We start from the raw sequence: 24,781 nt of genomic DNA on the forward strand, positions 1-24,781 counted from the left end.
GAAACAGTGTTTGTCATTGAGGGGCGGTGACATCAGTCAGTCAGAGCGTCTGCAGGGAAGTTAAAAAAAAATTCTCTCCGAGTCATCGGAGCGTTCAAGTAGCCGCAGCCGCAGTACTATTATTTTACCGTGTTAATATGCCTACTAGTGTTGCCACCCGTCCCGTTTTTCCCAGAATTGTTCTCTTCTTTCACCAGCTGTCCCGGGAAAAAATAAATCTCTCCCGGGACACAATTTGTCCCGTTTTTTGGGGGGAAATGCCAAAACCTCATTTGATTTCCTTCGTTCAGTAGTTAAGGCCGTTTCACACGGGCCGAGGCGTTTGTTGCGGCAACTAATGCATTCTCAATGGAGAGGCGAGCGGGGCCGGGCAGAGAGAAAGCGCAGCGGGCAAGGGCGGTCTCAACGATCCCGGGGCCCGTTTCAAGACCCAGTGTGGGGCCCCCACTTTTTTTTTTTTTTTTTTTAATAAATAATGCTTGTGCATGCTCCCCGCGAAAATAGAAAAAAAGATTGTGGAAACCATTTGGTTCATATACGGATTATGAGATAATGGGCCCAGAATGTGGACCAGATTGATGAATTTTACTTTAAAAGGTTGCATTTTTTTCTTCCGGGGGAGCATTCCTCCGGACCCCCCTACAAGGTACAGGGTTCCCACCTCAGTCTCCTTATATATCGTACTGTAAAAAGCACTGTAGGTGTTTATGGTTATTATAGGTCATTAGACTGGTCAGTCTGAACTGGTAAATGGTAAATGGACTTGACTTATATAGCGCTTTCTAGCCGTTTTTCTCAGCCCCAAAGCGCTTTACATATCTTACCACATTCACCCATTCATACACACACTCATACACCGATGGTAGAAGCTGCCATGCAAGGCGCTCTCTGAACCATCGGGAGCAATTTGGGGTTCAGTGTCTTGCTCAGGGACACTTCGACATGTGGCGGGGAGACGGGGGATCGAACCTCTGACCCTGCACTCCAGAGGCGATCTCCCTACCTACTTCGCCACTGCCGCCACTGGTAGCCTAATAATGGCCGAGCGCTCCGCCCCAAACATCTTTTTTTTCCTAAATCCAAGGTGGCAACCCTAGTGCCTACTCGGTTTATGTGAATCACTTTTTAAATAAATTCACAGAGTTTGCCAACCGTTGTATTACAGCCATTTGCATTGATTTATGCGCATGCTCGTTACGGCCGCGGTTGGCGGATTGTTACTGCAGATTAACATCCAGACCCCCCTACCGGTGTTTGTTTTCGGACTTCTCACCTTTTTCATGGCTTATGAGTTTGCATGCCTGACTAATAAGACATCAGTCTATAGGGCTGCCCTGAGTATGTTGCAGGGAGAATATGAAGCTCCGAAGGACTTTCTTCAGTGGCTGAGCGCTGCATACTTTGAGGGCCGTTGTGAGAAAGGGACTGAGGAAGACGAAGCTCTTAGAGAAGTTTTCCTTCACAACCTTCATCCCTCTATACGAAACTATGTTAAAGTCAAGTGTGGTAAAGATAAGTCCTCCATGCGTAAGATCAAGAAGGAAGCTCAACGTGTTTGGGAGACAGTGGTGCGCCCGACAACCAGGTTTGCCAAACAGAAAGGGGACGCCCAAGTGTTTGCGGCCCAAGCTTATGAGGAGACAGGACTAGACCTGGAAGGCTATGACAGGCCCCCTCCCATATTAAAACCTGCCCCTAAAGATTGTTATCACCCACCACAGGGGAACTGGGGAAGCCAGAACTATCCCGATCAGGCCGGGTATAAATCCCAGGACAGCAGGCAGTATACCTCCAAGGGTAACAAACGCTTTGATAAAAACCCCAAGCATGACCGTTCCAGTCGTCAGGAAAGGGCGAGTTTGAGGATGAGCTTAGCTCTACGGTGAAAAGCTTCCTCGAGATGATACCCACCGCATGACTAGATCTGACACCCTCTCCCTCCACAGCTAGAGTTTACCTCATGGGAGGAGAGAAGGGAGCCCCCAGTCCATCCGAGTCAGTCACAACCGTCATACCGATGGATCAACATGTCCCGTTTTTACCATTAAAGGGGGGGGTGTAATCAGGTTCGCATTTTACTTGAGTCAGGCTCAGTAATCAGGCCGATATCCATCTCCACTTTCCTACAGGTGGCCAGGGGAATGCAATACCCTGGGAAACCAGTGCAGGCCGTGCCCTGTGATAAGAGCATGGTCAGCCACTCACACTCAGAGGCAGCCTTCACAAAACATGCTTTACTGAACACCAATGTCCAGGAAAGGGCACTCTTTCAGTACTTTACTCTCTTTGTACTGTGGCTAGAAGAGTCTGGACTCACCTAGTCATGCAGTCAGCTTTACCAGAACTCCCAGCTTTTAGCCTCTGGGCTCAAAAGCAATTTTCTTCTTCCTGTGAAATCATCACAGAGCCCACTACAGGCCATCGGAACGGGCGCTTTTCCCTTGCCAAGTGGAGAGAACAGGTTCACGCCCCTCAGAAGCGTGCTACCAGCATTTGTCCCCTCTCTTCCCTTGAGGGAAGATCCTTTTACTTCAGGCCCGACTCTTCTCCAAGAAACACCTGACTCACAGGCATTGTCTCAACCATTGCCATGTTTCTTTGGATTAGACCTGCCAGTCCCTTGTTTTCCCCCGGGTGAGCTCAACAACCGATCAGCAACCTTGCTGGTCCAGAACCAGACTACTGCCCAGTCAGCAGGGACTGCAGGCCGACCCCTCGGTGGGCCAACCTACAAATCAAAATCTGTTTTATTTGTATAGCCCATCACAAATACATTTGTCTCAGTGGGCTTTACATTTTGTACAATATGATACAATATCACACCCTGCCCTTAAACCCTTAGCTCGGCTGAGAAAAAACTCCCAGTAAAAACCCTTTACCGGGATAAAAAAAAAATTAAAGAAATCTCAGGGAGAGTCGACAAAGTAAGGGATCCCTCTCCCAGGACGGATATACTGCAATAGATGTCATAAGTAGAGAAAATCACGAAGGAATTTGATCATTGACCAGATGTTTACATAATACTAAAGTAAAGTGCGAATAGTGTGGATGCAGGAAGACTTCAGATGAGTCCCTGTCAATGTACCAAGAACACCCCATTTGTTTGAGACAGCCTTGTTTAGTGATTGTATTATCACAACAGTATTTGCATTTTCCATGCAACCAATACAAGCACTGCACAATACATTGAATGATGTTACACAGATCAAACCACTTTCCAAGCAAAACACAACACCATCCATACTGATTTCAGCTATCCATCAGTCCCTTTCTTTTCCTGTCCCTTTTTCTCTCTACTCAGTAGCGACCTCCCAGGAAAGAGCTGTGTTGTGACTGTCTTGTTATTGTTTTTTCTTGTTTTGTTTTTATTTTATTTGTGTGGTGGTATGAATTGTTTTGTTAGTCAGTTAACATCTGCCCAGATGTGCCAAAGTCTTTAGAACTGCCCAGGTTATGCCAACATATTTAAGAACTGTGAAATACCTTCAGGAAATACCAGGATGACACCATTCCAAGTTGTCAAGTCATGGACCATGGATTATAACAGACGAGTTGTCATCATGAACTATGAACTGTTTAAACCCTTTTTGTTTTGATCCCAAGGCAGGTCCCCCTAACCCACCTCGAGACCAAAATGGGGGACGTAGTGGGTCAAACCTATGGACAACTCTGTGCCGCCACCCTGTGGCCAAAACTCTGCGATGCGCCCTCACCTTTTCAGGTGGCCGTTTTAAGCGCCAGATTGAAACACGGGTGAAGGACCCCCGCGTCCTATAACAGCGCCCCCACGGCGTCTTGTTCCCCCTCTCTGTTCGGCGCTCAGCTGATTAATATAGAGACAAGCAGCGTTGTACAACCTACAGGATTTTCTTCCGTCCTGAAAACAGCCACCACGTTTTTCTACAAAAGCTTTCACCAAGCGGCCGTGGTGATTTCCAGAATAACAAAGTTTTTGTTAACGTTCCGGTGGAACGTCGAGAGAAGAACCAGGACTCGTTCACGTGGTTACTAAGAGAACCACCATTGGAACACGGAGCGTAAGCCGATCGATTCGTCCCCTATCGCCATCTCCGCACAGACTCAGCTATGCTTTTGTCCTGCTACCTGAAAACAGCAGGAGTCATACCCGACCACCAAGCGTCTTGGGCCTGATTTGGACCGCCGTCTAGCCGCCATCCCGTGCGTGTATCCCCGACCGAAAAGGATTGGCCTACACGTATCAAAACGGAGACGAGCACGGATCACGCTGGAGCGGTTATCGGTTAGAGGTAGAATAGCCTAGTCTATCCCACCACCATTTTGGGCCTTTCGCCCCTCCCTTTACCTCTGGGTAAACGTCTATTTATACGCCCCTAGTCTCACTGATCGACTCACTAGCTCCCCCGTGCATTTTCACTCCCCCTCAAGTCACGTGGGAACTTCCCCCCTCCTTTTCCTACTTTCTTTTCACACCCACCCACGCACACACACACACACACACACACACACACACACACACACACACACACACACACACACACACACACACACACTGGTACATGGTTGTAAATACAACATTGTTCTAGACGTTTCTTTTAATAAGTTTGTTAAGTGTATTTGCTTTATGCGTGTATAAAACGGATGTTGCCTTAAGTTTCATTGTGGTTAAAATAGATGTTCTTATATTGTAACCAGAAGTGTTTGTGATTTATTTGTGTGGATATTATTGGAAAGTCAACAACCAACAAGTCAAGCATTCAGTGTTATGGTTATATTACCAAATTTATAATAGTAATTATTTGATTACATTATTTTATGGAAATTACCATTGTGACTAGGATTTATTAATATTGGTTTATTTAACTGAACATTAAACTAATCAACATTTGAGAATAAATCATTGATAAAACGAGACAAACTTGCTATTTAAGTGGATCACTGGTGCCCCGGACTTTGAACTTTGATACATTATTAAGGTATTATTAATCTTCAGATAATTTCTAATAGTAAAATTGATCTGAACCCCTTGTAACCGCTACAACACTTTACCGTCAAATACAGGGTTAGGAGTGAGAGTTATTTGGGGACGAGATCAGCAAATAAAGTTGGTCAAATAACTACAGGATGTCCCCTGCTCGGAATATTCAATTTACTTTTTTTAAATAAAATATAATCACAATCGCGTTTGCAGTTTTAAGCGTGATTATGCATGACATATAGCCTACGTGATGAGGGCATATAGTTGTTTATACACCCAGTCCATTTTACCTGCTAGGAAACAACTTTTTATTTGACTGAAATCACTTTTAATCCCCGGTAGCATGATTGGAAATAATATTAATTTCAAAGGGAATCTCGTTGTAGTCTTGCAATATGAGACCCCCTGTCTTTTCAAAATCTCAGTTCTGTGACTGAAAACTCTGAGAACTAATGACTAATTGCCTTCAGGTGTAATTTGATTGTCTTTCTATGTGAGAGGGTGTCAGTTTTCAGTATTTTCAAAGTCTTTTAAAAGTCCTCTAGTGTAAGCCCAGCATTAGTGTGTGTGTGTGTGTGTGTGTGTGTGTGTGTGTGTGTGTGTGTCTGTGTGTGTGTGTTTGGGAGTCGTGGCTGTGGCTGACACAGGGAACCTCTTCCTTCGGGGGGGTTGAGGTTTTTTGGGCCAAGGCACTGGATCCAGTTGGACCATAACTGCTCTACTGCCACCGTGCTGCGCTGCATGGAGGAGCTGCAGCATATATAAATATACTTTTGATAGATAGATTTATAGATATGCAGGTCCATTCATCTTTTTTTTTAAATATTGGAACATATTGGAAACATACTAGTAATCAGGGCCAGTATTGCGATCTCGACTTCCAAAGTCTGATCTATAATGAAAAGCTAGTATCCAAAGTTTATTAGTTATATCCTATCAAACCCGTATTAACCAACTTGTAGCACAATGCTTTAATTGTTTATTATTTCTTCATAAAGAAGACTCTCCCCTCACCACGGTTCCTGCAAGAGACGCGAACCCCGGCCTCTTTGGTTAAAAGCGCGGGATTTACCGTCTGAACCACCTGAGTTTTACGTCTAAATAAAGTACAATATTCAATATATACCACCGTGTTCAGAGTTTTACTTTATCAGAACCCCCTCATGCTTAATGATGATGCTGATTTCCGTATAAACCCTTTTGAATATTGCTTCAGAAAATCCTCCTCCTTTTTCACGGAAGATATCCTTCTTTAGTTATTGCTTATAAGTTGTGAGTAACTTAGTTTTGTAAACCACCCTTCTAGTAAAATAGAACATATATACTATTTTCAGAATATAAACATCTAGTTTAATCTGGGAAGGTATTTATAACCTATTCTTTTAATTTTAAAGATTAGGTGTATCAACATTTTCTCTCCTTACAGAGAGGTTAGTTGTATGAGGTTGTGTGTGTTTTAAATCAGTAATGTGCCGTTGTGTGGAATCAAATTGAACTTACCTCCCCGAGGACGGAACCCTCTCTTTGAAGAACAAACCTATACCTAAGGTCCTTCTGTTCCAGTTATAAACTAATTCAAACTGAGGCTTTATAACATTTAAGGGATTTTATTTACAAAATACAAGAGAGTATAGAAATATTACATAAAATGGACAAGAAAGGAAAAGAAAAGAGGTTGTATGCCTATAACTCATTCAATAGAGTTATTTTCCCCCTAATATCTGTTGACTTGATCTCTTTTCTAAATTTGTTGTAAACCTTGAAACAATACCCAGACATATACATGCATGCCTAGTAAGTATCGTCTAAAGCTTTATGAAATATTATTAAATGACAAGGACTTAGACAGGTATCGCCCAATATATAGAGCCTTTCCCAATAATATCCTGCTACTTCCAAGTCATTCTTGTCTAGCTCTGAAGGAAGGCGGTCGCATTTTCTCTTCCCTCCCGACCCTTATCTATCCTGCTCTGCTCTCTGTCTCGTGTTGTCTCTGTCGATCCTGAGCCTCTCTGTACATCCACATCCGAAAACCTAAATTATGGATCTGATTAACTGGGGTCTCTCTGCAATTGACCAAATTTTCTCAACGAGAAAAGGTGGCAAAGGAGATGCCGCTTGTCCTGATGGAACCTTTAGTGTTGGATACACCTGGGACGGGCTGGAGTGGCTGGAACCAGATGTGTCTAGCAATACTCTCCATTGAGGACGCCGAAGATATCTACACTATTGGGCTTCTGGTATCAGGGTTCCTGCTGATTGGAGTTGGCGGATTCCTGATTTACCGCAACGGTAATAAGGCGTTGGCAGCTAATCAGGCCATAGCAAAGCTGCCCGTATTTGAGGGTTTGTGCCGGGCCGTTAATGCACAGACTCAAGTGATAAGCGAGGTGAATCGCAAGCTGGAAGTGATTCCTGGACTTATTCGGAAAGTTGATTCGATCAGGGATGCCATTAACGGGCCGCATGCACTTGGATTTAGGCCACTTGATTTCGGCGAATAATACGGTACCAGTGACTCTCAAGACAGGCTTCATTCCAGCGACTAGTCTCAACCAAAACAAATCACAATCTCTCGATTCGGCTCCCTGCAACGTCCTTGGCGGCGGTGCTATCTCTTCTCTCTCCGGGATGTTTATGTAAACAGACGCTCTACCCCACATTCCCTCACCTACTCCTGTGAACTCTATCTGTGACCGGGCCAGGAGGTCGTCTCCAAGGCTGCAGACTGCCACTACGCCTGGACAGAGATAGCTTCATGGAACATACACACACACACACGCAAACACATAGCACACACTCCCCGACCTCTCTAGCCTTCCTGAATCCTCCCCCTCTCCCTCCCGTCGCAGCGCGGACGGCTGCGGGCGGGGCGCCTGCCGGCTGCGTACGCCCCCTAGCGCCTGAGTTGTGACACCTACCGTCCCATGAACCCTTAACCCATTCCTCTGTGCTTATCGACGTGTTCTATTTGTCTGTGGCTTGTTGTTGCTTACTATGCCAAGGTGGTTTTTGTACTAATCACACACTTGCACCTAAGGAGCTCGTGTGAGAGTAGCATTTTTTTTAACCTGTCTTCCCTGATGTTCTCTTTATCCTTCCTACTTTAAGGGGCGCAGCGCACGCTGCCGACTCTTCAGTGTACCCCCCCTGTCTCCCATGTTTGTTTATTGTCACTCAATGTCTCTTGGCGGGGTATAACTGTAAACAAAATTTTGTTGTTTTGGTACAATGACAAAATAAAGTATCTTGAATCTTGAATCTTGAATCTTCTGTCCGATTTCCTATTCTAATAAAATTTAACCAAGTCATTCTGTGTCAAGAGTTTCAAAGATGTGTTTTTAAACTTACTTCGAAAGTCCAAAATCTTTCAGAGTATTTTGGACTCACAAAGTTTTTCTAAGTTTTTCTTCTGCCTCCATGGTTGATGGGACAGATAGAGTCTGCTGGAACAGAGCGTGACAAACTATAGGCGTATATAGTAATGCCTGCAAAAGACCAAAAAAGCTTTGCCCTGCTCCAAACGTGCTGTTATATAGTGAACTGAGAACTAGGGTTGCTGGACGGGTCCCGGGATTTCGGGATTCCCGCAAAATGAGTCAGTCCGGGAGTACCGGAAATTGGCCACGGGACCCGTCCTCCCGTTTTTTATTCGTTTAATTCATTAAAGCTACAACGAGTAAGTCGGCACGTTGGCGACACCTTTGAACAAAAGCGGTAGTATTTTTACGACGCCAGCTGTCGTGAAGCTGTTTTCTAGCTCGTGCAGGGCCTCAAGATTCAAATAATCATGAAGCAATATAGTGCGTGTCCGTGTGTTGAAAGTGTGAGGGCACCGGACTCTTTTCGGCTCGGTGAGAGTGGTTAGTGACAGAGTATCAACAACACCTGATTGCAATGAGTTGATCCATTGTCACCTCTCACGGAGCTGAACGAGTATGTGTCCCCACACAAAGCGAATGAACGAGAGACGGCAGTTAGTTATGGATCACGATGAGGTAATGTGTTTATGTTGTTGTAAATAATGACTATTTCAGATGAATAATGGTCATCTGATGATGCTGGTGAGGCAAAGTAAACTTTGTTTTAGTAGGCTACCGCTCATTCATTTAGGAGTAAACACTGCAGTCTAGGTTCGCTCCGTGAAATTGTGTATACGTTGCTTGGCAACGCCGTCACGCCCGCCTATCACTCTCCCTTTTAGCTTTTCTTCATTGCATTTTCTTTTTTTTCTTTGATGGTTCAGCCCCGTTATCAGTCATTATGACGACAAATAACTGTCTCAAACAAGGCTCCCGCTCCCCTTCTAGGATGACCAGATCGCATTTCCATTACTTTTCACACGTCCCGCAAATTGAGACGTTGTCCCGCATTGTTATTGAAAGTGAGCCCCCCTTTTTAAATGCGTGTTTAATAATCTGGCATTTATCCGATAGCTGTGAGGAGACAGCAGTCTCCGTTTGTCTGTGTGTGTGTTTGTCTGTGTGTGTGTATCGGGCTGCTGGGCTGTAGTCTATAGTGTTCTATATATATCTATGGTGCTGCCTGCGGTGCTTCAGCGTTTACCTTCCTGTTACTTCAAAATAAAAGCCAACTCACGTTTGTCAAGTGAAATGCTAATGTGAAGCCAGTGAAATGCTTTTAATGTGAAGCCGCAGCCTTAATGCTCTATTTGTTTAACAGTAGCTAACTTAACTGCTGCGCGCTGATCTAAAGATAGTGTTTTTTTAATATAGAAAGCCGTGTCTCTGACATTACCGGTGGTGACACGAGTTTATTTTGCTAAAAAAACGGCACTTTGTCCCGCATTGTCCCGCACAAACGTAGTCTTTGTCCCACATCTGGTGAATTGGGATCTGGTCTCCCTCACCTGGAGTGATAGGCTTCTCAAATCACGTTCCTGCGCCACACTGAAATCTGCGACCAATACGGATATGTGACCATAGAGCATGCACGAGCAAACCGAAAATCGGATTGGGTGTACAACCAGATCAAATGCAGTAATAAAAACTATATAAAAACGTCTTTCTTTGCACTGATGGTCTCGTTTGCTGTTAAAGGTAATTTATGATTATGAGAGGAAACATGAGGCTGTTTAAAAGATATTTAAATGTTACTCGTTGCCGCTTTAATAGTGGCCTTTACTAATAAAATATACTCTCGCCATCATGGCCTTTTCAGAAGGGAGGCTTTTGACGTGTCTGGTAATACATTTTCAATGACATGCGAGTGGAGAGAGACGCACTACCGTTCTACAGACGTGGCGACAAGCGGCCGCACTAAACTGTTGTTACGTCTGTAACGCAGCAATTGACATGCGAGTGGAGAGAGAGAGAGAGTCCGCAGTTCTACAGACGGAGCGACAAGCGGCCGCACTACAGCTAAACTGTCACGTCGGTGCTCCTCTCTCTCTCACACACACACACACACACACACACACACACACACACACACACACGCTGGCAGCCTGGCACAGCTGAACAGTGTTTTACTTTTCTCTCCTCAATGAGATGGTGATATTCACCATTCTTCTGTATTCAAGTCAAGATTGTATGATGAACATAAAGCAGCCTGTTTCTTTTGCTGCTTTCTCTTGTAGCGACATGAATCTAATGAGATGAAACAGCTGGAGCATCGCTGTTCGCCCCGTTCCTTCCACCAAACACTAAAGTGAAACCTAGACCTAATCCACAAAGTAGACATTTAAACCAACCCAAACTGAATAACTAATCCACTTATTAACTAAACAAATGTTAACAATATGAGTAGATATTTAACAGCAGCGACACAGGGTTGTAAACAAAAGTTGTTTCCATGGTTACGGCACGGCGTTTCCTCGCGGAGCCTCCTTTCTCCGACGATCCATGTCGAGTGCGTCTGTAGACAGAACGTCTACTCCCGTCTGAAAACGCCTTTAGATTACTTAACTTTCAATGCCCTTAGTTCATTCTAGAGCTAGCATCCAGTCTGCCCTGCGCATATGAGGCTATAACGTGCCCAATAAACCACTCGGCCGAGTACGTGGGTACAAAATAAAGTATTAAAAAGGCACTTCCGGTTTAACGAGAATTCCCGGGATATCCCGGAAGGAGGCTCTTTTTTCCCGGGAATTGAAAAGGGTCAATTCCGGGAATTTTCAGCAACCCTACTGAGAACCAATGAGACTTGTGAGAGGGAGGAGTGAAAAAGGCACATCTGCGCGGGGTCTCCCGGTAGCCCCCTCCCTCTACTCCTTCCTACTGTATGACCATATAAGGTCCTTCCCCCTACTACTTCCTATGGCCCTATGGTCCTCCCCCTTCCTCTGGTCAACTTTAACCTGATGAGCCTTCACATTCTATTCTGTTTCACTAAACATTTCCTACTTTTACTTATGACAAAAATAAATACAAATGTCACAATATATGCACAAGTAAAAAGTTACATCATGTTCAATTATCACATCACCAGCAGTAGCCAGGGGCAAGGGTGGGCACAGCCCACCCAATCAAAATTGAAGATTTTTTTTTTTTTTTAGGTTGAAGTCCAGACCCACTATCGGACGGACCTGTTCGTTCGCTGTCCAATAAAAAATGTCAAATAAAATTCAGACAATTAATTAATACTAAAGAATATACCATTACCATGCATTGCTTCTAATTGTATTATTGGGTGGGCAGGACAGCCAACCTCCAAGTTACCCACCCGCTTATAGTGGTCACTGGTCAGCAGAGCCGGCCCGAGGTATCATCGAAATAAGCCGTTGCTTAGGGTCCCGACTGCCAGGGGACCCTAAGCTTTTTTTTTAGTTTGTATGTTTGATATCAACATCATATTATGTAAATGTAAATTATCATACAAAAAAAGGAATACAATGTTTTGGTAGATAGTTACTAGCTTTATAAATGAATCAGTTCATCTGGGAGGTGATCCGAGGTTAACTGATCACGTCACGTCCATGGCATGCACAGTGTGTATTGAGTTTATTTAAAAATATTTGAAAATGGGGCTGCCCTCAGTTGCCCAAGTACTGTGTATGGCCTATTTCAGCCTTGTCTGTGGAAAAAAAGATAACTGGACAACAGAGTTCTTCTGCTTCGTTCCTCTCACTGCATTTAAATGAATTAATTATATTACAGAAAAATATGTCCCGTAAAAGAAAAAGAGCACCAAGCCCATCCCAGGGGACCCTGCATAATATTTTATTTAAAATTTATATTTTTATGGAAAATCCATGTGTCTTTCTTCAATAGCTTCTAATTAATCCGACCCAGTGTCTCTAAATGATTTGTTCACACACAATTCCTCAGATTTAGCCTCTTAATTTTCCTCTCAAAGTGCACAAGATTCATGCATTTCACTTTAAAAAGGTAAAAAAAATCTCCCGGGGGACATACCCCCGGATCCCCTTAGCAGGGTCGTGACCTCAGCTGGCTACTATTTTCACCCAGCTGGACATCAGAGGCAACAGTGGAAAGCTGCTGGTAGCAGTGCTATCATGGTAACCCCCCCCCCCCCCCCCATACAGCAGCAATGTGTCTAAAAGTTTACATTGCAGTAAATGTGCCAAAAAGCAGGCATGGAGATCTTGCAAGGGCAAAAAAAATTTGCTCGTACTCTGCACACGAGCATCACAGGTTTCTCTGCCCAACTACTATTTCTATGTCCCCACCCTAATCTTACTGCCTAGAACCGGCCCTGCTAGTAATAGTATTGTTATTTAGTTATTCTTCATTTTTTTTCAGTAATTTCCTAGAAGACAATAAGAAGCTGACTCCTCGTAGGGATGTGCCCTCATACCCCAAGGTAAGCTCTCACACAAAGTCTTTACCACTGACTGTAAACACACTTCACTGTGTTTGCTGTGCTAAGAAATAAGACACCTCCCTTCGACTGTGGTTCCAGTTGCAAGATAAAACGAGTGTTCTCGCAGGTGATTTCATGTGTACAAAATGAACTGAATAAATTAATGAATTGAATGGAATGGAATTTTAATTAGGGTGTCATGCATTAGCATGCCCAGCCCACAATGGCTTACATGACACCATTAAAAACACACAGACTGACCAGAAACCAAAACTGTATGCCAAACAATACACATACTAACGATATAAAGCCTCCTGAGGTTTTTATCCAGGCTTTTGTAACAAAAGAGGCTTTAACTTGTAACAATTAAAAGTAAACAAGCATTCCACCCTGGCATCATCATTGCACGTTTAGTCAGAAAGCAAACCAAATATGTTTGATCAATATCTTTGATTGTTTGGCAAACCCAGTAGGGATGTGAGAAATGTAAGCATTTATTTGCCATTAGAAAGGCTGCCAGTATATGTTATTTCTTACACATATGATTACTAAAGAGAATATAAGCTTTAGTTTAAACGGTTCCACTACATGGTGGGATACACAAGTCCAGCAAAATGTAGCCTATGATAAAATCAAGGAATTGACACTTTTTGATCTGCATGGATAATACAGTAGGAGTGTGCAGTGGTGTGTAGAGGTGTGCCCCTGAGCCAGGCTGAGGCAGACAGGGTTAACTGCAACTCTGTTGCCTGCAGTACAAGCTGTCACAGCAGACCATAGACGCTCTCAAAAAATCTTGATGTCTGGCTGTGGGAGGCCAATGAGGTAAGATTGACCAACTTGCTGAATATCTGACCCACAAATCCCCCTTTCTCCTATTCTCTTCTTTCCTCTCCCTGTGCCCCCTGTCTGCCCTGCTGCCCTTTGTGTGTGTGTGCCCTGGGTGTGTGTGTGTGTGTTTTTGTAGTACCATCTGTCTGAGGAGACAGTGGAAGCTCTTAGATTGCCTACATTCGATGCTTGGCAGTGGGAGCCCAATGAGGTGAGACTCAAGATCAGATTAAAAACTGTAACTGGGGGGGGGGGGGGGGTTGTGTAGTGGTTAGAGCGTCCCCCTAGAGGCTCAGTCCTCATCACAGCAGACCCGGTTCCAATCCGACCCGTGGTTGTTACCTCTTTGCGATTTATGACAATAAATGAGACAAAAATTTAATTTAAGATTTGTTATCTTGATCAAGTGACAGCTATGCTGAAGTGAACAATATGTGGCTTGGATTAACCTGGATTCTGCAAAGGATGAGGTTGGTTCAGCGGATACAGCACCAGTACTTATAAGATATATTATATTGTAAACTTAGCACATGTTCAGGTGAATTTTATTTTTTAAGAATTCATATTTTGAAACTAAAGAATAAAACAAGGTGGACCATGTGTTGTACGTTCTATTTCGTTCCTACTGACCGCCAGAGGCGGTGCTTTCAGCACTGGATGTTCCATCGTGCGCATGCGCAGGTCGAGTACTTATACCAAAATAGTCACCTGTGACACCTGGGTGACCCCGGGAATATGAATATATTCCGAAAGTCACTCGAGGATCTGTTCCTTCTATCTTCTCGCGGACTAGCAGGTCACACACATTGTTGTGTGATAGTATACTATTAGCTTGTCGCAAGTACTTTGTAACCTAAGGGTTGGTGCCTCGATTTGACTTCGTCCACCAAAGGCTGCAACTTGCATTTTGTTCGACTTCGGCCGGTCAGGGGTGAGTAAAGTGTGAAGGCTACGCGAAGCCGCCGGCTACCGCCGCGGAAGCTAATATCACCTTTCCACCTTCCATTGAGCTCGTCAGGCGGCGGCTGGTTTCACAGTCGCCGTCTTATTCTTTCTTTCGCCCCATTGCTTGTGTGTTTTTCGCTAAGCCCGGTTGCTAATTGTATGCTCGAATATATTGTTTTTCTAGTATTGTTGCACTGTTGTTCGGGTGCTGAGTTCGCCTAGACCGGTTGCTTACTTTGATTTAATCGACAGCGAGCGGCTTAGGGTAAGAGAAGCCAAGCCGCCGCCACGGTGTTTTGTTGGCATTGTTGCACTATCGCTCGGGTGCTGAGTTCGCCTAGACCGGGTGCTTACTTTGGTTTAATGTAGGAGTTGCGTCGTTGCTAGGGTGCTCTCGCCTAAAGCTCGATTGCCTAGCCTGCTTTAATTTGCTCGTCAAGTGGGCGGCTTTGGGTCAGAAGTCGCTTTCACTGTTGTATTTGAGCTGTGTCGCACCATTCGTGTGCTCTCACCTAAGCCTTGCAGGGCTGCGTAGCTGTTGTAGTTTTACACCGCTATATTATCATAGCCGTGTCGCATGGTAGCTCTCGCTACACGCTATGTTATATTGTGTACACTGTATGATGTAGTGCTCGCCGGTGGGCGACTTAAGTTTCCTGAGTCGCCGTCATTGTGTTATTGAGGGGCTGTCGCATCTTTGCCTAAGCCTTGCGTTGCATAGCTTACTTTATTTGCTTGCCAGTGGGTGAGCCGTGCCACACACTATGTATGCTGTTGTATAGCCTACACTGTATGCTGCTGTATTGCTCGCCGGTGTGTGACTTAGTTAACTAAATCGCCTTCACGTGTTATTATATTATTATAGCCGTGTCGCACCGTTGCACGGTAGCTCACGCCTTAGCCTGTAGGTGAGTCAATCTATGAAAAAAAGATTCTAGGGCTTAACCCTAAAAAAATTGATACAAAAGGTTTTTCAATGGATTCTAGTAGTATTTGGTGTGCTGAATAACATACTAAAATTATACCAAAATATACCTCCCAGAAGCCCTCATTTCCAAGATGGCGGCCGAAATGGCGGCGTGGAGCTTGAAATGGCTATATCTCAAATTAAAAAATTTTGCAAAGGAATTTTCAACTGATTCTGGTACCTCTGGACATGCTTACGAACATACTAAAAATCTAGGAAAATACACCTTCTGGAAAGGCTTCATTTTCAAGATGGCGTCCAAAATGGTGGCCGGCCAAGCTTAAAATTGCTATATATCTCAATAGAAAAAGATTATTCGAATAATAATTGTCTGGAGCAACATTCATTGTTGACATGAGTGGGACAAATTTCTTGTCCTGCAGGCTCCACCCCCAGTTCAGGGCATCCATACAATCTTCTGTTCCCATCCAGACCATGACTTGGTAGTATGCTCTACGACAGTGAAATTTGGTCGCAGATTCAGTTGGTGGCAGACGTTCAGGCATTACAGTTGATGAAGCTGAGACAACCTTCTTGCTGAAAATGTTATATCGCATTGCTGCAAGGGAATCTGTGCACTTTCCACCAAAGAGGACAGCCATTACTTGGCACCCAAGGTCATCAATCACCTCTGTGGTCTGGTTTGGGACAATGAATGCATCTGCACAAGATCGAAGGACAGGATCCCCTTTTACAAGCTTCTGGAAAGCAGTCTTTTTGCCAACCCCGAAGATCCGAGAATTTGTGTCACAGCCCGTGAGAGCATGGATGAACATCAACTGAGAATACACATCATGTCCAAGTCATGTCCAAGTACTTCTTTTAAATGGTTTACGGCATACACTTTAAAACTGCCATCAGCTTTTGACTTGACTGATCTGAAATAAACGCCCTTACTATCTCTCTGTGCATAGTGAAGTAGTAAGACAAGGAGATCTGTATCTTCTCCAATCAGCGTAATGGTGTGAAGAAGAGATGTGAAGTTGACAATGGGATGAATATTGTTTCCTCTTCTTTGATACGAACTCAGTCCTTTCCCTCCTGCCCTCTTTGAAGCTGGAAACATCTTCCGCAAGGCTGATAAACCACAACTTTGACACGCAATCTGTGATCATACAAGTGATGCAATCCTAGATACTGTACCAGAAACAGATCATTATGTTCTTGATGGAGGTTCACTCCTACACCAAATACCATCGAAGCACGGACAAGGCTATGGTAAAATTGCGCAGTCATATGCAGACTTCACCATCCAAATTTATGGCTCAGCTACAACCATTGTGTTCGATGGCTATCCATTATAGACAACACACATCAAAGAAGAGGAAACAATATTCATCCCATTGTCAACTTCACTGCTGAGACAGAGTTCTCATGTAAGAAGGAGGAGTTCCTATCAAGAGATCTGAATAAACAGAGGCTGATCCAAATGATAAGCGATGAACTGATAGAAAGGGGTTGCACTGTGGTCAATTCAATTGGAGATGCTGATGTAGACATCGTAAGGGCTGCAGTGGAATCATCTCTTCTTCACACCATCTTGTGCCAATGCATTCATTGTCCCAAACCAGGCCACAGAGGTGATCGATGACCTTGGGTGCCAAGTAATAGCTGTCCTCTTTGGTGGAAAGTGCACAGATTACCTTGCAGCAATGCGATATAACATTTTCAACAAGAAGGTTGTCTCAGCTTCATCAACTGTAACGCCTGAACGTCTGCCACAAACTGAATATGCGACCAAATTTCACTGTCGTAGAGCATACTACCAAGTCATGGTCTGGATGGGAACAGAAGATTGTATGGATGCCCTGGGGCCTGATTTATAAACGTGGCATACGCCCAGAAGAGGGCGCACGCCAATTTCTACGCAAACATTGGGATTTATAAAAAGCAAACTTGACGGGAAGATGTGCGGTCCTCCACGCAAACTCTGACCCATGCGTACGCACAGAAAGTGGAGAAAGGAGAAACGGCGACTCCATCGGCACATGTATGAAGTGCGAGAACGAATGTGTTTGTGTAAAATTAATCCAGATATAGGCCTATTATAAGCCATGTAGGTCTATCATATAGGGAGTTCCTTTGCAAAACGGATGAAGCCATTCTTACAACTAATAAAGCTGGGAACACACCGCACTGGCCGCCTGCGGCGGTTGGCCGCGTGAACGCAGGAGGCTCGCCGCTTGGTCATATTGGGCCATATTCATCGCAGCCGCCACCGCATCGAAGGCGGCGGTTGACCGTGTGAACGCAAGAGGCTCGCCGCTTGATCAAATTGGGCCATATATTCCTGACGCCGAGATCAGACCCATCACACTTACGGTGCAACAACAACAACAACATGGTCCATCTGTGCCAAATAATATAGATGCAGGTTCACTGTGTAACCAGCGGCAGTCATGTCACAAATAACATTAAAACAACATGAAGACACACCCCTGTCCATGTTCCAAGTATCCGGAACACAGCTGTAGACATTCTCTCTTGCCAAGGGCCACCCCCCGGAGAGTGGAGACTCCATCCGGAGGTGGTAGGCATGGTTGGGACAAGTAAGGCAGGGCATATCTCTTTGCTTCCGAAGAGACGACTCTCTGTCCCCCTTGGTTCTCCTAGATGGAGAGGACCAGTCCCCTAGGGCAAGATACTCTGGCTGAGGCTTGGGCCAGTCAGCCTGCTTTAAGCATTTCCTCCGATTCGCTGTTTACTGGCAACACTGGGCAGGGTCCAGCATTGCGGTTACAGCCTACGTTTAGTGGCTCCACACTGGTCAGGAAGGCCATGGTTCCCAGCGTTACTAAAACTCCTCAAAGGAGAGCGTTGGTGCCTTCCAGAGAGACAGGACCTTCCGTCTCAGGTAGGCGGCCACATGTGGCACCCGAACTCGGGGCGCCTGCAGCTGTGCGTGTGGCTCCTGATAGACCCTCTGTTGACGTATTGCGACCAGTCAGAGGTCCATACCTTTTTGAGTGCAAGGGCACTCTCCACTATATGGCTCTATGTAAACAGGTGGAAGTTGTTTTCACAGTAGTGTATGGCACATGGCGAAGTCCCAGGGACTTGCTCATTGAGAGTGATACTACACTTTCTGCAGTTTGTGTTGGGCAATAGGAGAGCTGCTTCCACCCTGCGCGTTTATGTGGCTGCGATATCGGCCGCACATGCAGGGGTGGATAACCAGACGGTAGGGTCCCACTACCTAGTCAGGCAGTTTCTGAAGGGAGGCAAGAGGCTTCATTCAGCCACCACGACCCCTGAGGGCACCTTCATGGGACTTGCAGGTAGTCCTGAGGTCCTTTGGTCTACCCCCATTTGAGCCGCTGAGTCAGGCAGACCTGACGCGGCTGTCTTTGAAGACGGCATTCCTCCTTGCCGTTGCGACTGCAAACGGTCGGTGAACATGCCTTGTCAGTGAGCCAGGCGTGCTTGCGCTGGCGTGTAGAAGTGTCAGGAGTGGTGCTCTCGCCAAATCTATCCTTCCTATCCAAACTATTGTCTCTCCACCATGTAAACCATCGAGTTGGCTGCTTTAAATCCCCTATAAGTCATCCAGTGCTGAAAGTAGGAACGAACACGCACACACACGCACACGCACGCACACACACACACACACACACACATGCACACACACACACACATACACACACACACACACATTAAAACAGTGAAATAGCTGGCGGTCAGTAGGAACGAAATAGAACGATGGTTACGTATGTAACTACGGTTCTATGTTCTCTGTCACTCAGACTTCTCAGATACCGCGAGAAGATCCAGTTGGAACAGATCCTCGAGTGACTTCCGGAATATTTTCATATTCCCGGGGTCACCCAGGTGTCACAGGTGACTATTTTGGTATAAGTACTCGACCTGCGCATGCGCGCGGTGGAACATCCAGTGCTGAAAGCACCGCCTCTGGCGGTCATCCGGAACTCTTAGAACCGTAGTTACATACGTAACTGTCGTTTTAGGCATAAAAAAACTAATTATAGATTTGAAGTAGTGGGTAGTTACTGTACATCCGTTTAATTTGTAAGACTTCAGTAGACGAAAAAAAAATTCTTATAATATTTCCATGTTTCAGTGTATACAAACCAAGGCATTTCTTTGGTCCTTCAGATGCTGAGCTGTCTGGAACATATGTACCATGACCTTGGCTTGGTCAAAGACTTCAACATCAACCCCATCACGCTCAAGAGATGGCTGGTGAGACCTACAGTAGACTTAGTGCCTTCTGCAACTTCAAATAGTTTTACAGAATCCAACCAATAATAGGCCCTTTTAAGACCAGAAATATTATTTCTAAACACTTTATTAATAATGCTTATGCCATAAAACTGTAACACCTATCAGTCCGTTACTTTTTGGGTTTGGATCTATGGTCCTGTTTGCATGTCTGTATTTCGGGCCTGTGTGTGTGTGTGTGTGTGTGTGTGTGTGTGTGTGTGTGTGTGTGTGTGTGTGTGTGTGTGTGTGTGTGTGTGTGTGTGTGTGTGTGTGTATTATAACATAGTGAAACTGAAATCTACCCGAGGGGATTAATATAAGTATGTCTTCTTCTTATATGTTAAGTTGAATGCAGATCTCGAACCTCTTTTCTTTCTTTTCTCTGGGTGTAGCTATGTATTCATGACAACTACAAGAATAACCCTTTTCACAACTTCCGCCACTGTTTCTGTGTCACCCAGATGATGTACAGCATGATCTGCCTCTGCTGCCTTCAGGTAATCACCTTCTTAGAAACTTGAGACGTGAAACTGAAGTTTTCTAGTTTTGACCTGGTAATATACAGTCCCCTCCATAAGTATCGGAACAGTGAGGCCAATTCCTTTATTTTTACTGTAGACTGGAAACATTTGGGTTTGACACCAAAATATGAATATGAGACAATAGATCAACATTTAAGCTTTAATTTCCAGGTATTTAAATCTGGATCTGATACACAACTGAGAAGATAGCATTTTTTGTAAAGGAACACCACATTTTTAGGTGAGCAAAAGTATGGTGCCCTTCTAATTTTTTCGCCCCTGCCCTTCAAACAGTCTGAGTCCGCCACTGATCTTCCATACATGGCGAATGCTAAATAACTCCTGAATATGATGACGCTCTTAATAAGCACGGAATTTTGACTGACATGAGGAAAAAAGGGAGGCAACCGGCCACAAAGAAAGCGACTGGGAAGGATATAAATATATCGGGTGCCATGCATTTCATAAGGATATGTGTGTTTTTCCGATGACTGAGCTTTATTTTGTGGTGTTGCCATTGAGTGTCGCTGATTCCCCGAGTCAGGAAAACCTTGCGGTAGTTCTACGCATGGTCGAAAGTTGGCGTGGGAATACGCACACTTCTCCGCAAAGAATTCTTTTATAAATACCACCGTTTTGCCACCGCACATTTGACTGCACATTTCTGCCGTCTACGCAAGGTCTTTGTGCGCCGCAAGCTTTATAAATGAGGCCCCTGATACATTCACCACCAATTATACCAGTATGAAAACAGTTGTAATACATCTTCTGTGGCTCTGACGGAGCTTTGTCAAGTCTGAGAAAATGACTCATGGGGCATCATCAGAGTTATCTCTTAGAAGCTTGTGTTACTATCTTCCCAATGGAATTTAATAGACATGAATGATCCTCAAGCTTCAAGAGTACAATGAAAGACACTGAAGTTTCAGCATAGAAGATGTATAGGTCAGATCCAGGGGTTCTGGAGCTTGACAATACTATGGAATAAAGTATATCCCGTACTCAGTTGCTTTATTTTGGACAATTCTTCTCTTGGTCTGTCATTTTGTAGAGTGGCCCAACTCTAAGAAAATGCAATACTAAATCACTGAAGTAGCCCTTAAAAGCATAGTGACCATCTTGGGAAATACGCCTATTCACTGTCTACCAGCAGTCAAGTGAAAAGATTTGGACATTAGATAGCTTAACTTGGCGTGAACACAGGAAACAGGGATAGGCCTCCCATGTGCCATTTTTAAACCTTTCTGCAGGTATCACTTTCTCTTTGAGACTTTGCTCTTTTAGTTTTTGTACAGATTAAACAATATATAACATATAAGTTAGTTCACTTTAGAGTTGCTTTACATACACATTTTCTTTAACATTTTGAACAGTTTCCAGTCTTTGTGCCTAGCTGAGCTAACCTGTAGCTTCTTAAAGATTTGGCCTCTGGGACTTAACACGTTTTGTTCCACACACATCAGTGCACATATGGATATTATCTTATAGTGAAATACTTCATTGATGCATTATTAGAAATATGTGTGTTCTTCTCTTTTAGGAGAAGTGCACTCAGGTGGATGTTTTGATTCTCATGACAGCTGCTGTATGTCATGATCTCGATCATCCTGGATTCAACAACACGTAAGACACACAGACACACACACACACACACACATCCAGCAATTCACTTTGATGTCCATGGTTTGCACAACTCCCAACTTCCTCTTGACTTGTCATCCCTCTTGTTCGCTGTCCCTTTTCACTTTGACACCGAGGCTACGTTCGAAAAGCCCTACTAATGTCCTCCCTTCTACATACTCAACATGAATATACTACATACTGTCTACTTAACGATCAATTGTGTATGCAAGGTTCCTCGGACTGTTTACACTGAAGTATACAGAAGCAATAAATCCTTTTTAAAAACCTTCCGTGTCGTTTGAAAAGACGCAATGCATTGTGGGGCGGTTGAGTAGGAAAAGTAACCTATCGATCCATACACAAAAGTTTCCCGGAAGTAAGTACTCATATGGGCATTTATCACCTACTACACAAACTCGCATACACAACCACAAAAGACTCAAATTGACGTCAAAATGAGTATGAGTTGGACGTTAGTAGGGCTTTTCAAACACAGCCCATCTCCTCCTATCCATCCTTTTCCATGCTGTCCTGCTTCATGTCTATCCCTAGTCTTATATCTTCTCTCTTTCTTCTCCTTTTCATTGCTGTGTCCCTCCTCCTTCCCTGTGTCCTGTCTGCTCATTTTCTTTTCTCTTGCCCTTTTGTCTTCCTCACCGCTTTTCTGTCCTGTTTACACCTTATAGTCTGCTTCTTTGATGCGCACCTGTTGAGAGTTGGATCCATTCTTTAATGTTTCTGATGATTTGGTATATGTTCACAAAGGCAAAACTCCAACGCACCATGAATTGTAAACAAAAGTCATGTGCACGATTAAGCTGTTCGATGATTGGTCAGACAGTTCAGTGAGTAAAAAGGCAAATTGCTTGCAGTTTCTCCCATTGCCATCAGAGCAGGTTATTTTTTAAGTTGATCTTAATGTGGAGCGCATATTAACAGCCAGAGTCTATTAAATGTAGTGTCGCAAGTGGCCAGGGTTTCTAAACCTTTTTTGTTCCAAGGACCGGCATATTCATTAAAAAAATTCCAGAGCCCGGTTGCCAATCTTAAAGGTGAAGTAAGCGGTCTATTTATGTTAATATAAGTGTTAAATAGCTCTTTATTCATACAGTGATCACTTACATGATGTGCGCGTTTCATAAAGCCGATCTCTCAGTCAGCTGCTTTGCATGTAATCGGCAAATAAACTTACTGCAGTATCCCAAAATTGCTATCCAATCAGAAGAGAGAACGCCTTTAGTTCAGTCGGTAAGGCGTCCCCCTCCCGGGCCGGGCCCAGCAGCAGACCCGGGTTCGATTCCCGCCCGCGGTCGTTCTCTGCATGTCACTCCCCTCTCTGCCCCATTTCACCTCTGTCTCTGTGCACTATCAATAAAGCATAAAAATGCCCAAAAAATATCTTTGAAAAAAAAAAGAAAAAAAAAAGAAAAGAAGAGAGAACGCTACAAACCGACCCCTGTCTCACTCATAATTACTATATACACTCCATGGTCTCACTGCCGGTGCACGCCAGAGCAACAGATGGGTGAATGTGTATGCGCCTACAATGGCGGAGCAGGTAAAAATCCTTCCCAATGTCTGTTTTGATGGTTTTTATCATGTTTTTTATCACTTATGGATCTGAGATGATGCTAGATAACTCGCTGATTAAGACCGCAATGCATTACTGTGGTGACGTAGGGACGAAGTGACAGGAAGTTAGCTAAAAGAACCATTCCGCTTACTGAACCTTTAATGCCAACATTTGGATATTGCAGAAAAGCATGTTGTACACATTACAAAAACTCATTAAAAAAAAATTATTCTGGAAATATTTCAAGGCAAACATGGGTCCACGGACTGGGGGTTGGGAATCATAGCTGTAGGCTATATTTAATTGATTTTGGCCAAGTGCAGTGGAGACTAGGGTTGCGTTCCGAATCGCATACTCTTTCTTTTTTCTATTCTACATACTACATCCGACGATAAAAAGAATCTAGTTAGGATGCAGTAGGCATACTATTGGGACATACTTTTCTCTCTTATTTCATCATAACATTGCGCCTTGATCTTGCCTCTTGCTTTTATATCCGTCGCATCCCCGTTTGTTTTCATATGGAGGCTTCGTCGATGTTACGTCACTTCACGTGCGCACTGGATTGTGGGTCAGAATCGCCCAAATACGATGCACTTTTCAACACTAACAATCTTGGCCGCATGAAGTAGGACATCCGGGTACTTCTAACCATCCTAAATCTGGCCACAAGAATCGGGACATCCTAAATCTTTTTTCTACATACTATATAGTAGAAAGTATGCGATTCAGAACGCAACCTAGGTGTTCTATGGTCGATTCTTAAAAGGCATAGTAAGCGATCTCAAGAGGCGACAGCTACTAACTGCTGCCATATTTGACAGAGAGAGTGCCTGGGCTGTTCCCCTTCTGGGCGGCTGCTGGCTCTGTCCCAAGATTTAGATCACCGTTAGTGGAGCTGCAGCTGGGTAGAAACCAAGCCCCAAACTCAGCGATTTTTACCAGCATCCAATAAGGAAGTGACCACAACTGTAGTAACCAGGAAGTGCCACTGGGGGGTGGTGCCAATACCGAGCAGTTTTTATTTGACTCACTTGTTAGACAGGCCGTTTTCAAAGGCTGTATCTCGATTCAGGGGTTGCGGTCTACGAAGGCTGCATTTGAAGACCGATTGCGTCATAGCGGCACGCAAAGGTTGCTCCATTTGCAAGGCTCCTTGCAAGGCTCCTCATATGCGGCTGAGAAATGCAGCCTTCGTTTCACGGTTTTGAAGGCTGCATCAGATGTATCCTTCGCAGTCCAACATATCCCATGATTCATTGCGGTTTTTTTCAGAGATGGCATACAATAAAATAAAAAATAACAAAACAGCAACGTGTTGCTCCATCTTCTTAACTTTTATCTTCCTTTCTTTTTTT

The 24,781-nt window shown here is 44.2% G+C and overlaps 1 protein-coding gene across 1 annotated transcript in view; it reads left to right on the top strand.

The window, feature by feature from the left end:
* Positions 1 to 24,781, top strand: part of pde9aa (phosphodiesterase 9aa) — a gene marked incomplete at both ends in the record, with an annotated part of 161,290 nt that overhangs the window by 96,594 nt on the left and 39,915 nt on the right. The window contains 7 exon segments of the mRNA XM_080037923.1: positions 12,682 to 12,742; positions 13,498 to 13,538; positions 13,540 to 13,567; positions 13,710 to 13,784; positions 19,599 to 19,685; positions 20,099 to 20,203; positions 21,768 to 21,850. Coding sequence (XP_079894049.1) covers positions 12,682 to 12,742; positions 13,498 to 13,538; positions 13,540 to 13,567; positions 13,710 to 13,784; positions 19,599 to 19,685; positions 20,099 to 20,203; positions 21,768 to 21,850 — 480 coding nt within the window.

Source organism: Ammodytes marinus (assembly GCF_949987685.1).
Source record: "Ammodytes marinus genome assembly, chromosome: 12".
NCBI lineage: Eukaryota > Metazoa > Chordata > Actinopteri > Uranoscopiformes > Ammodytidae > Ammodytes > Ammodytes marinus.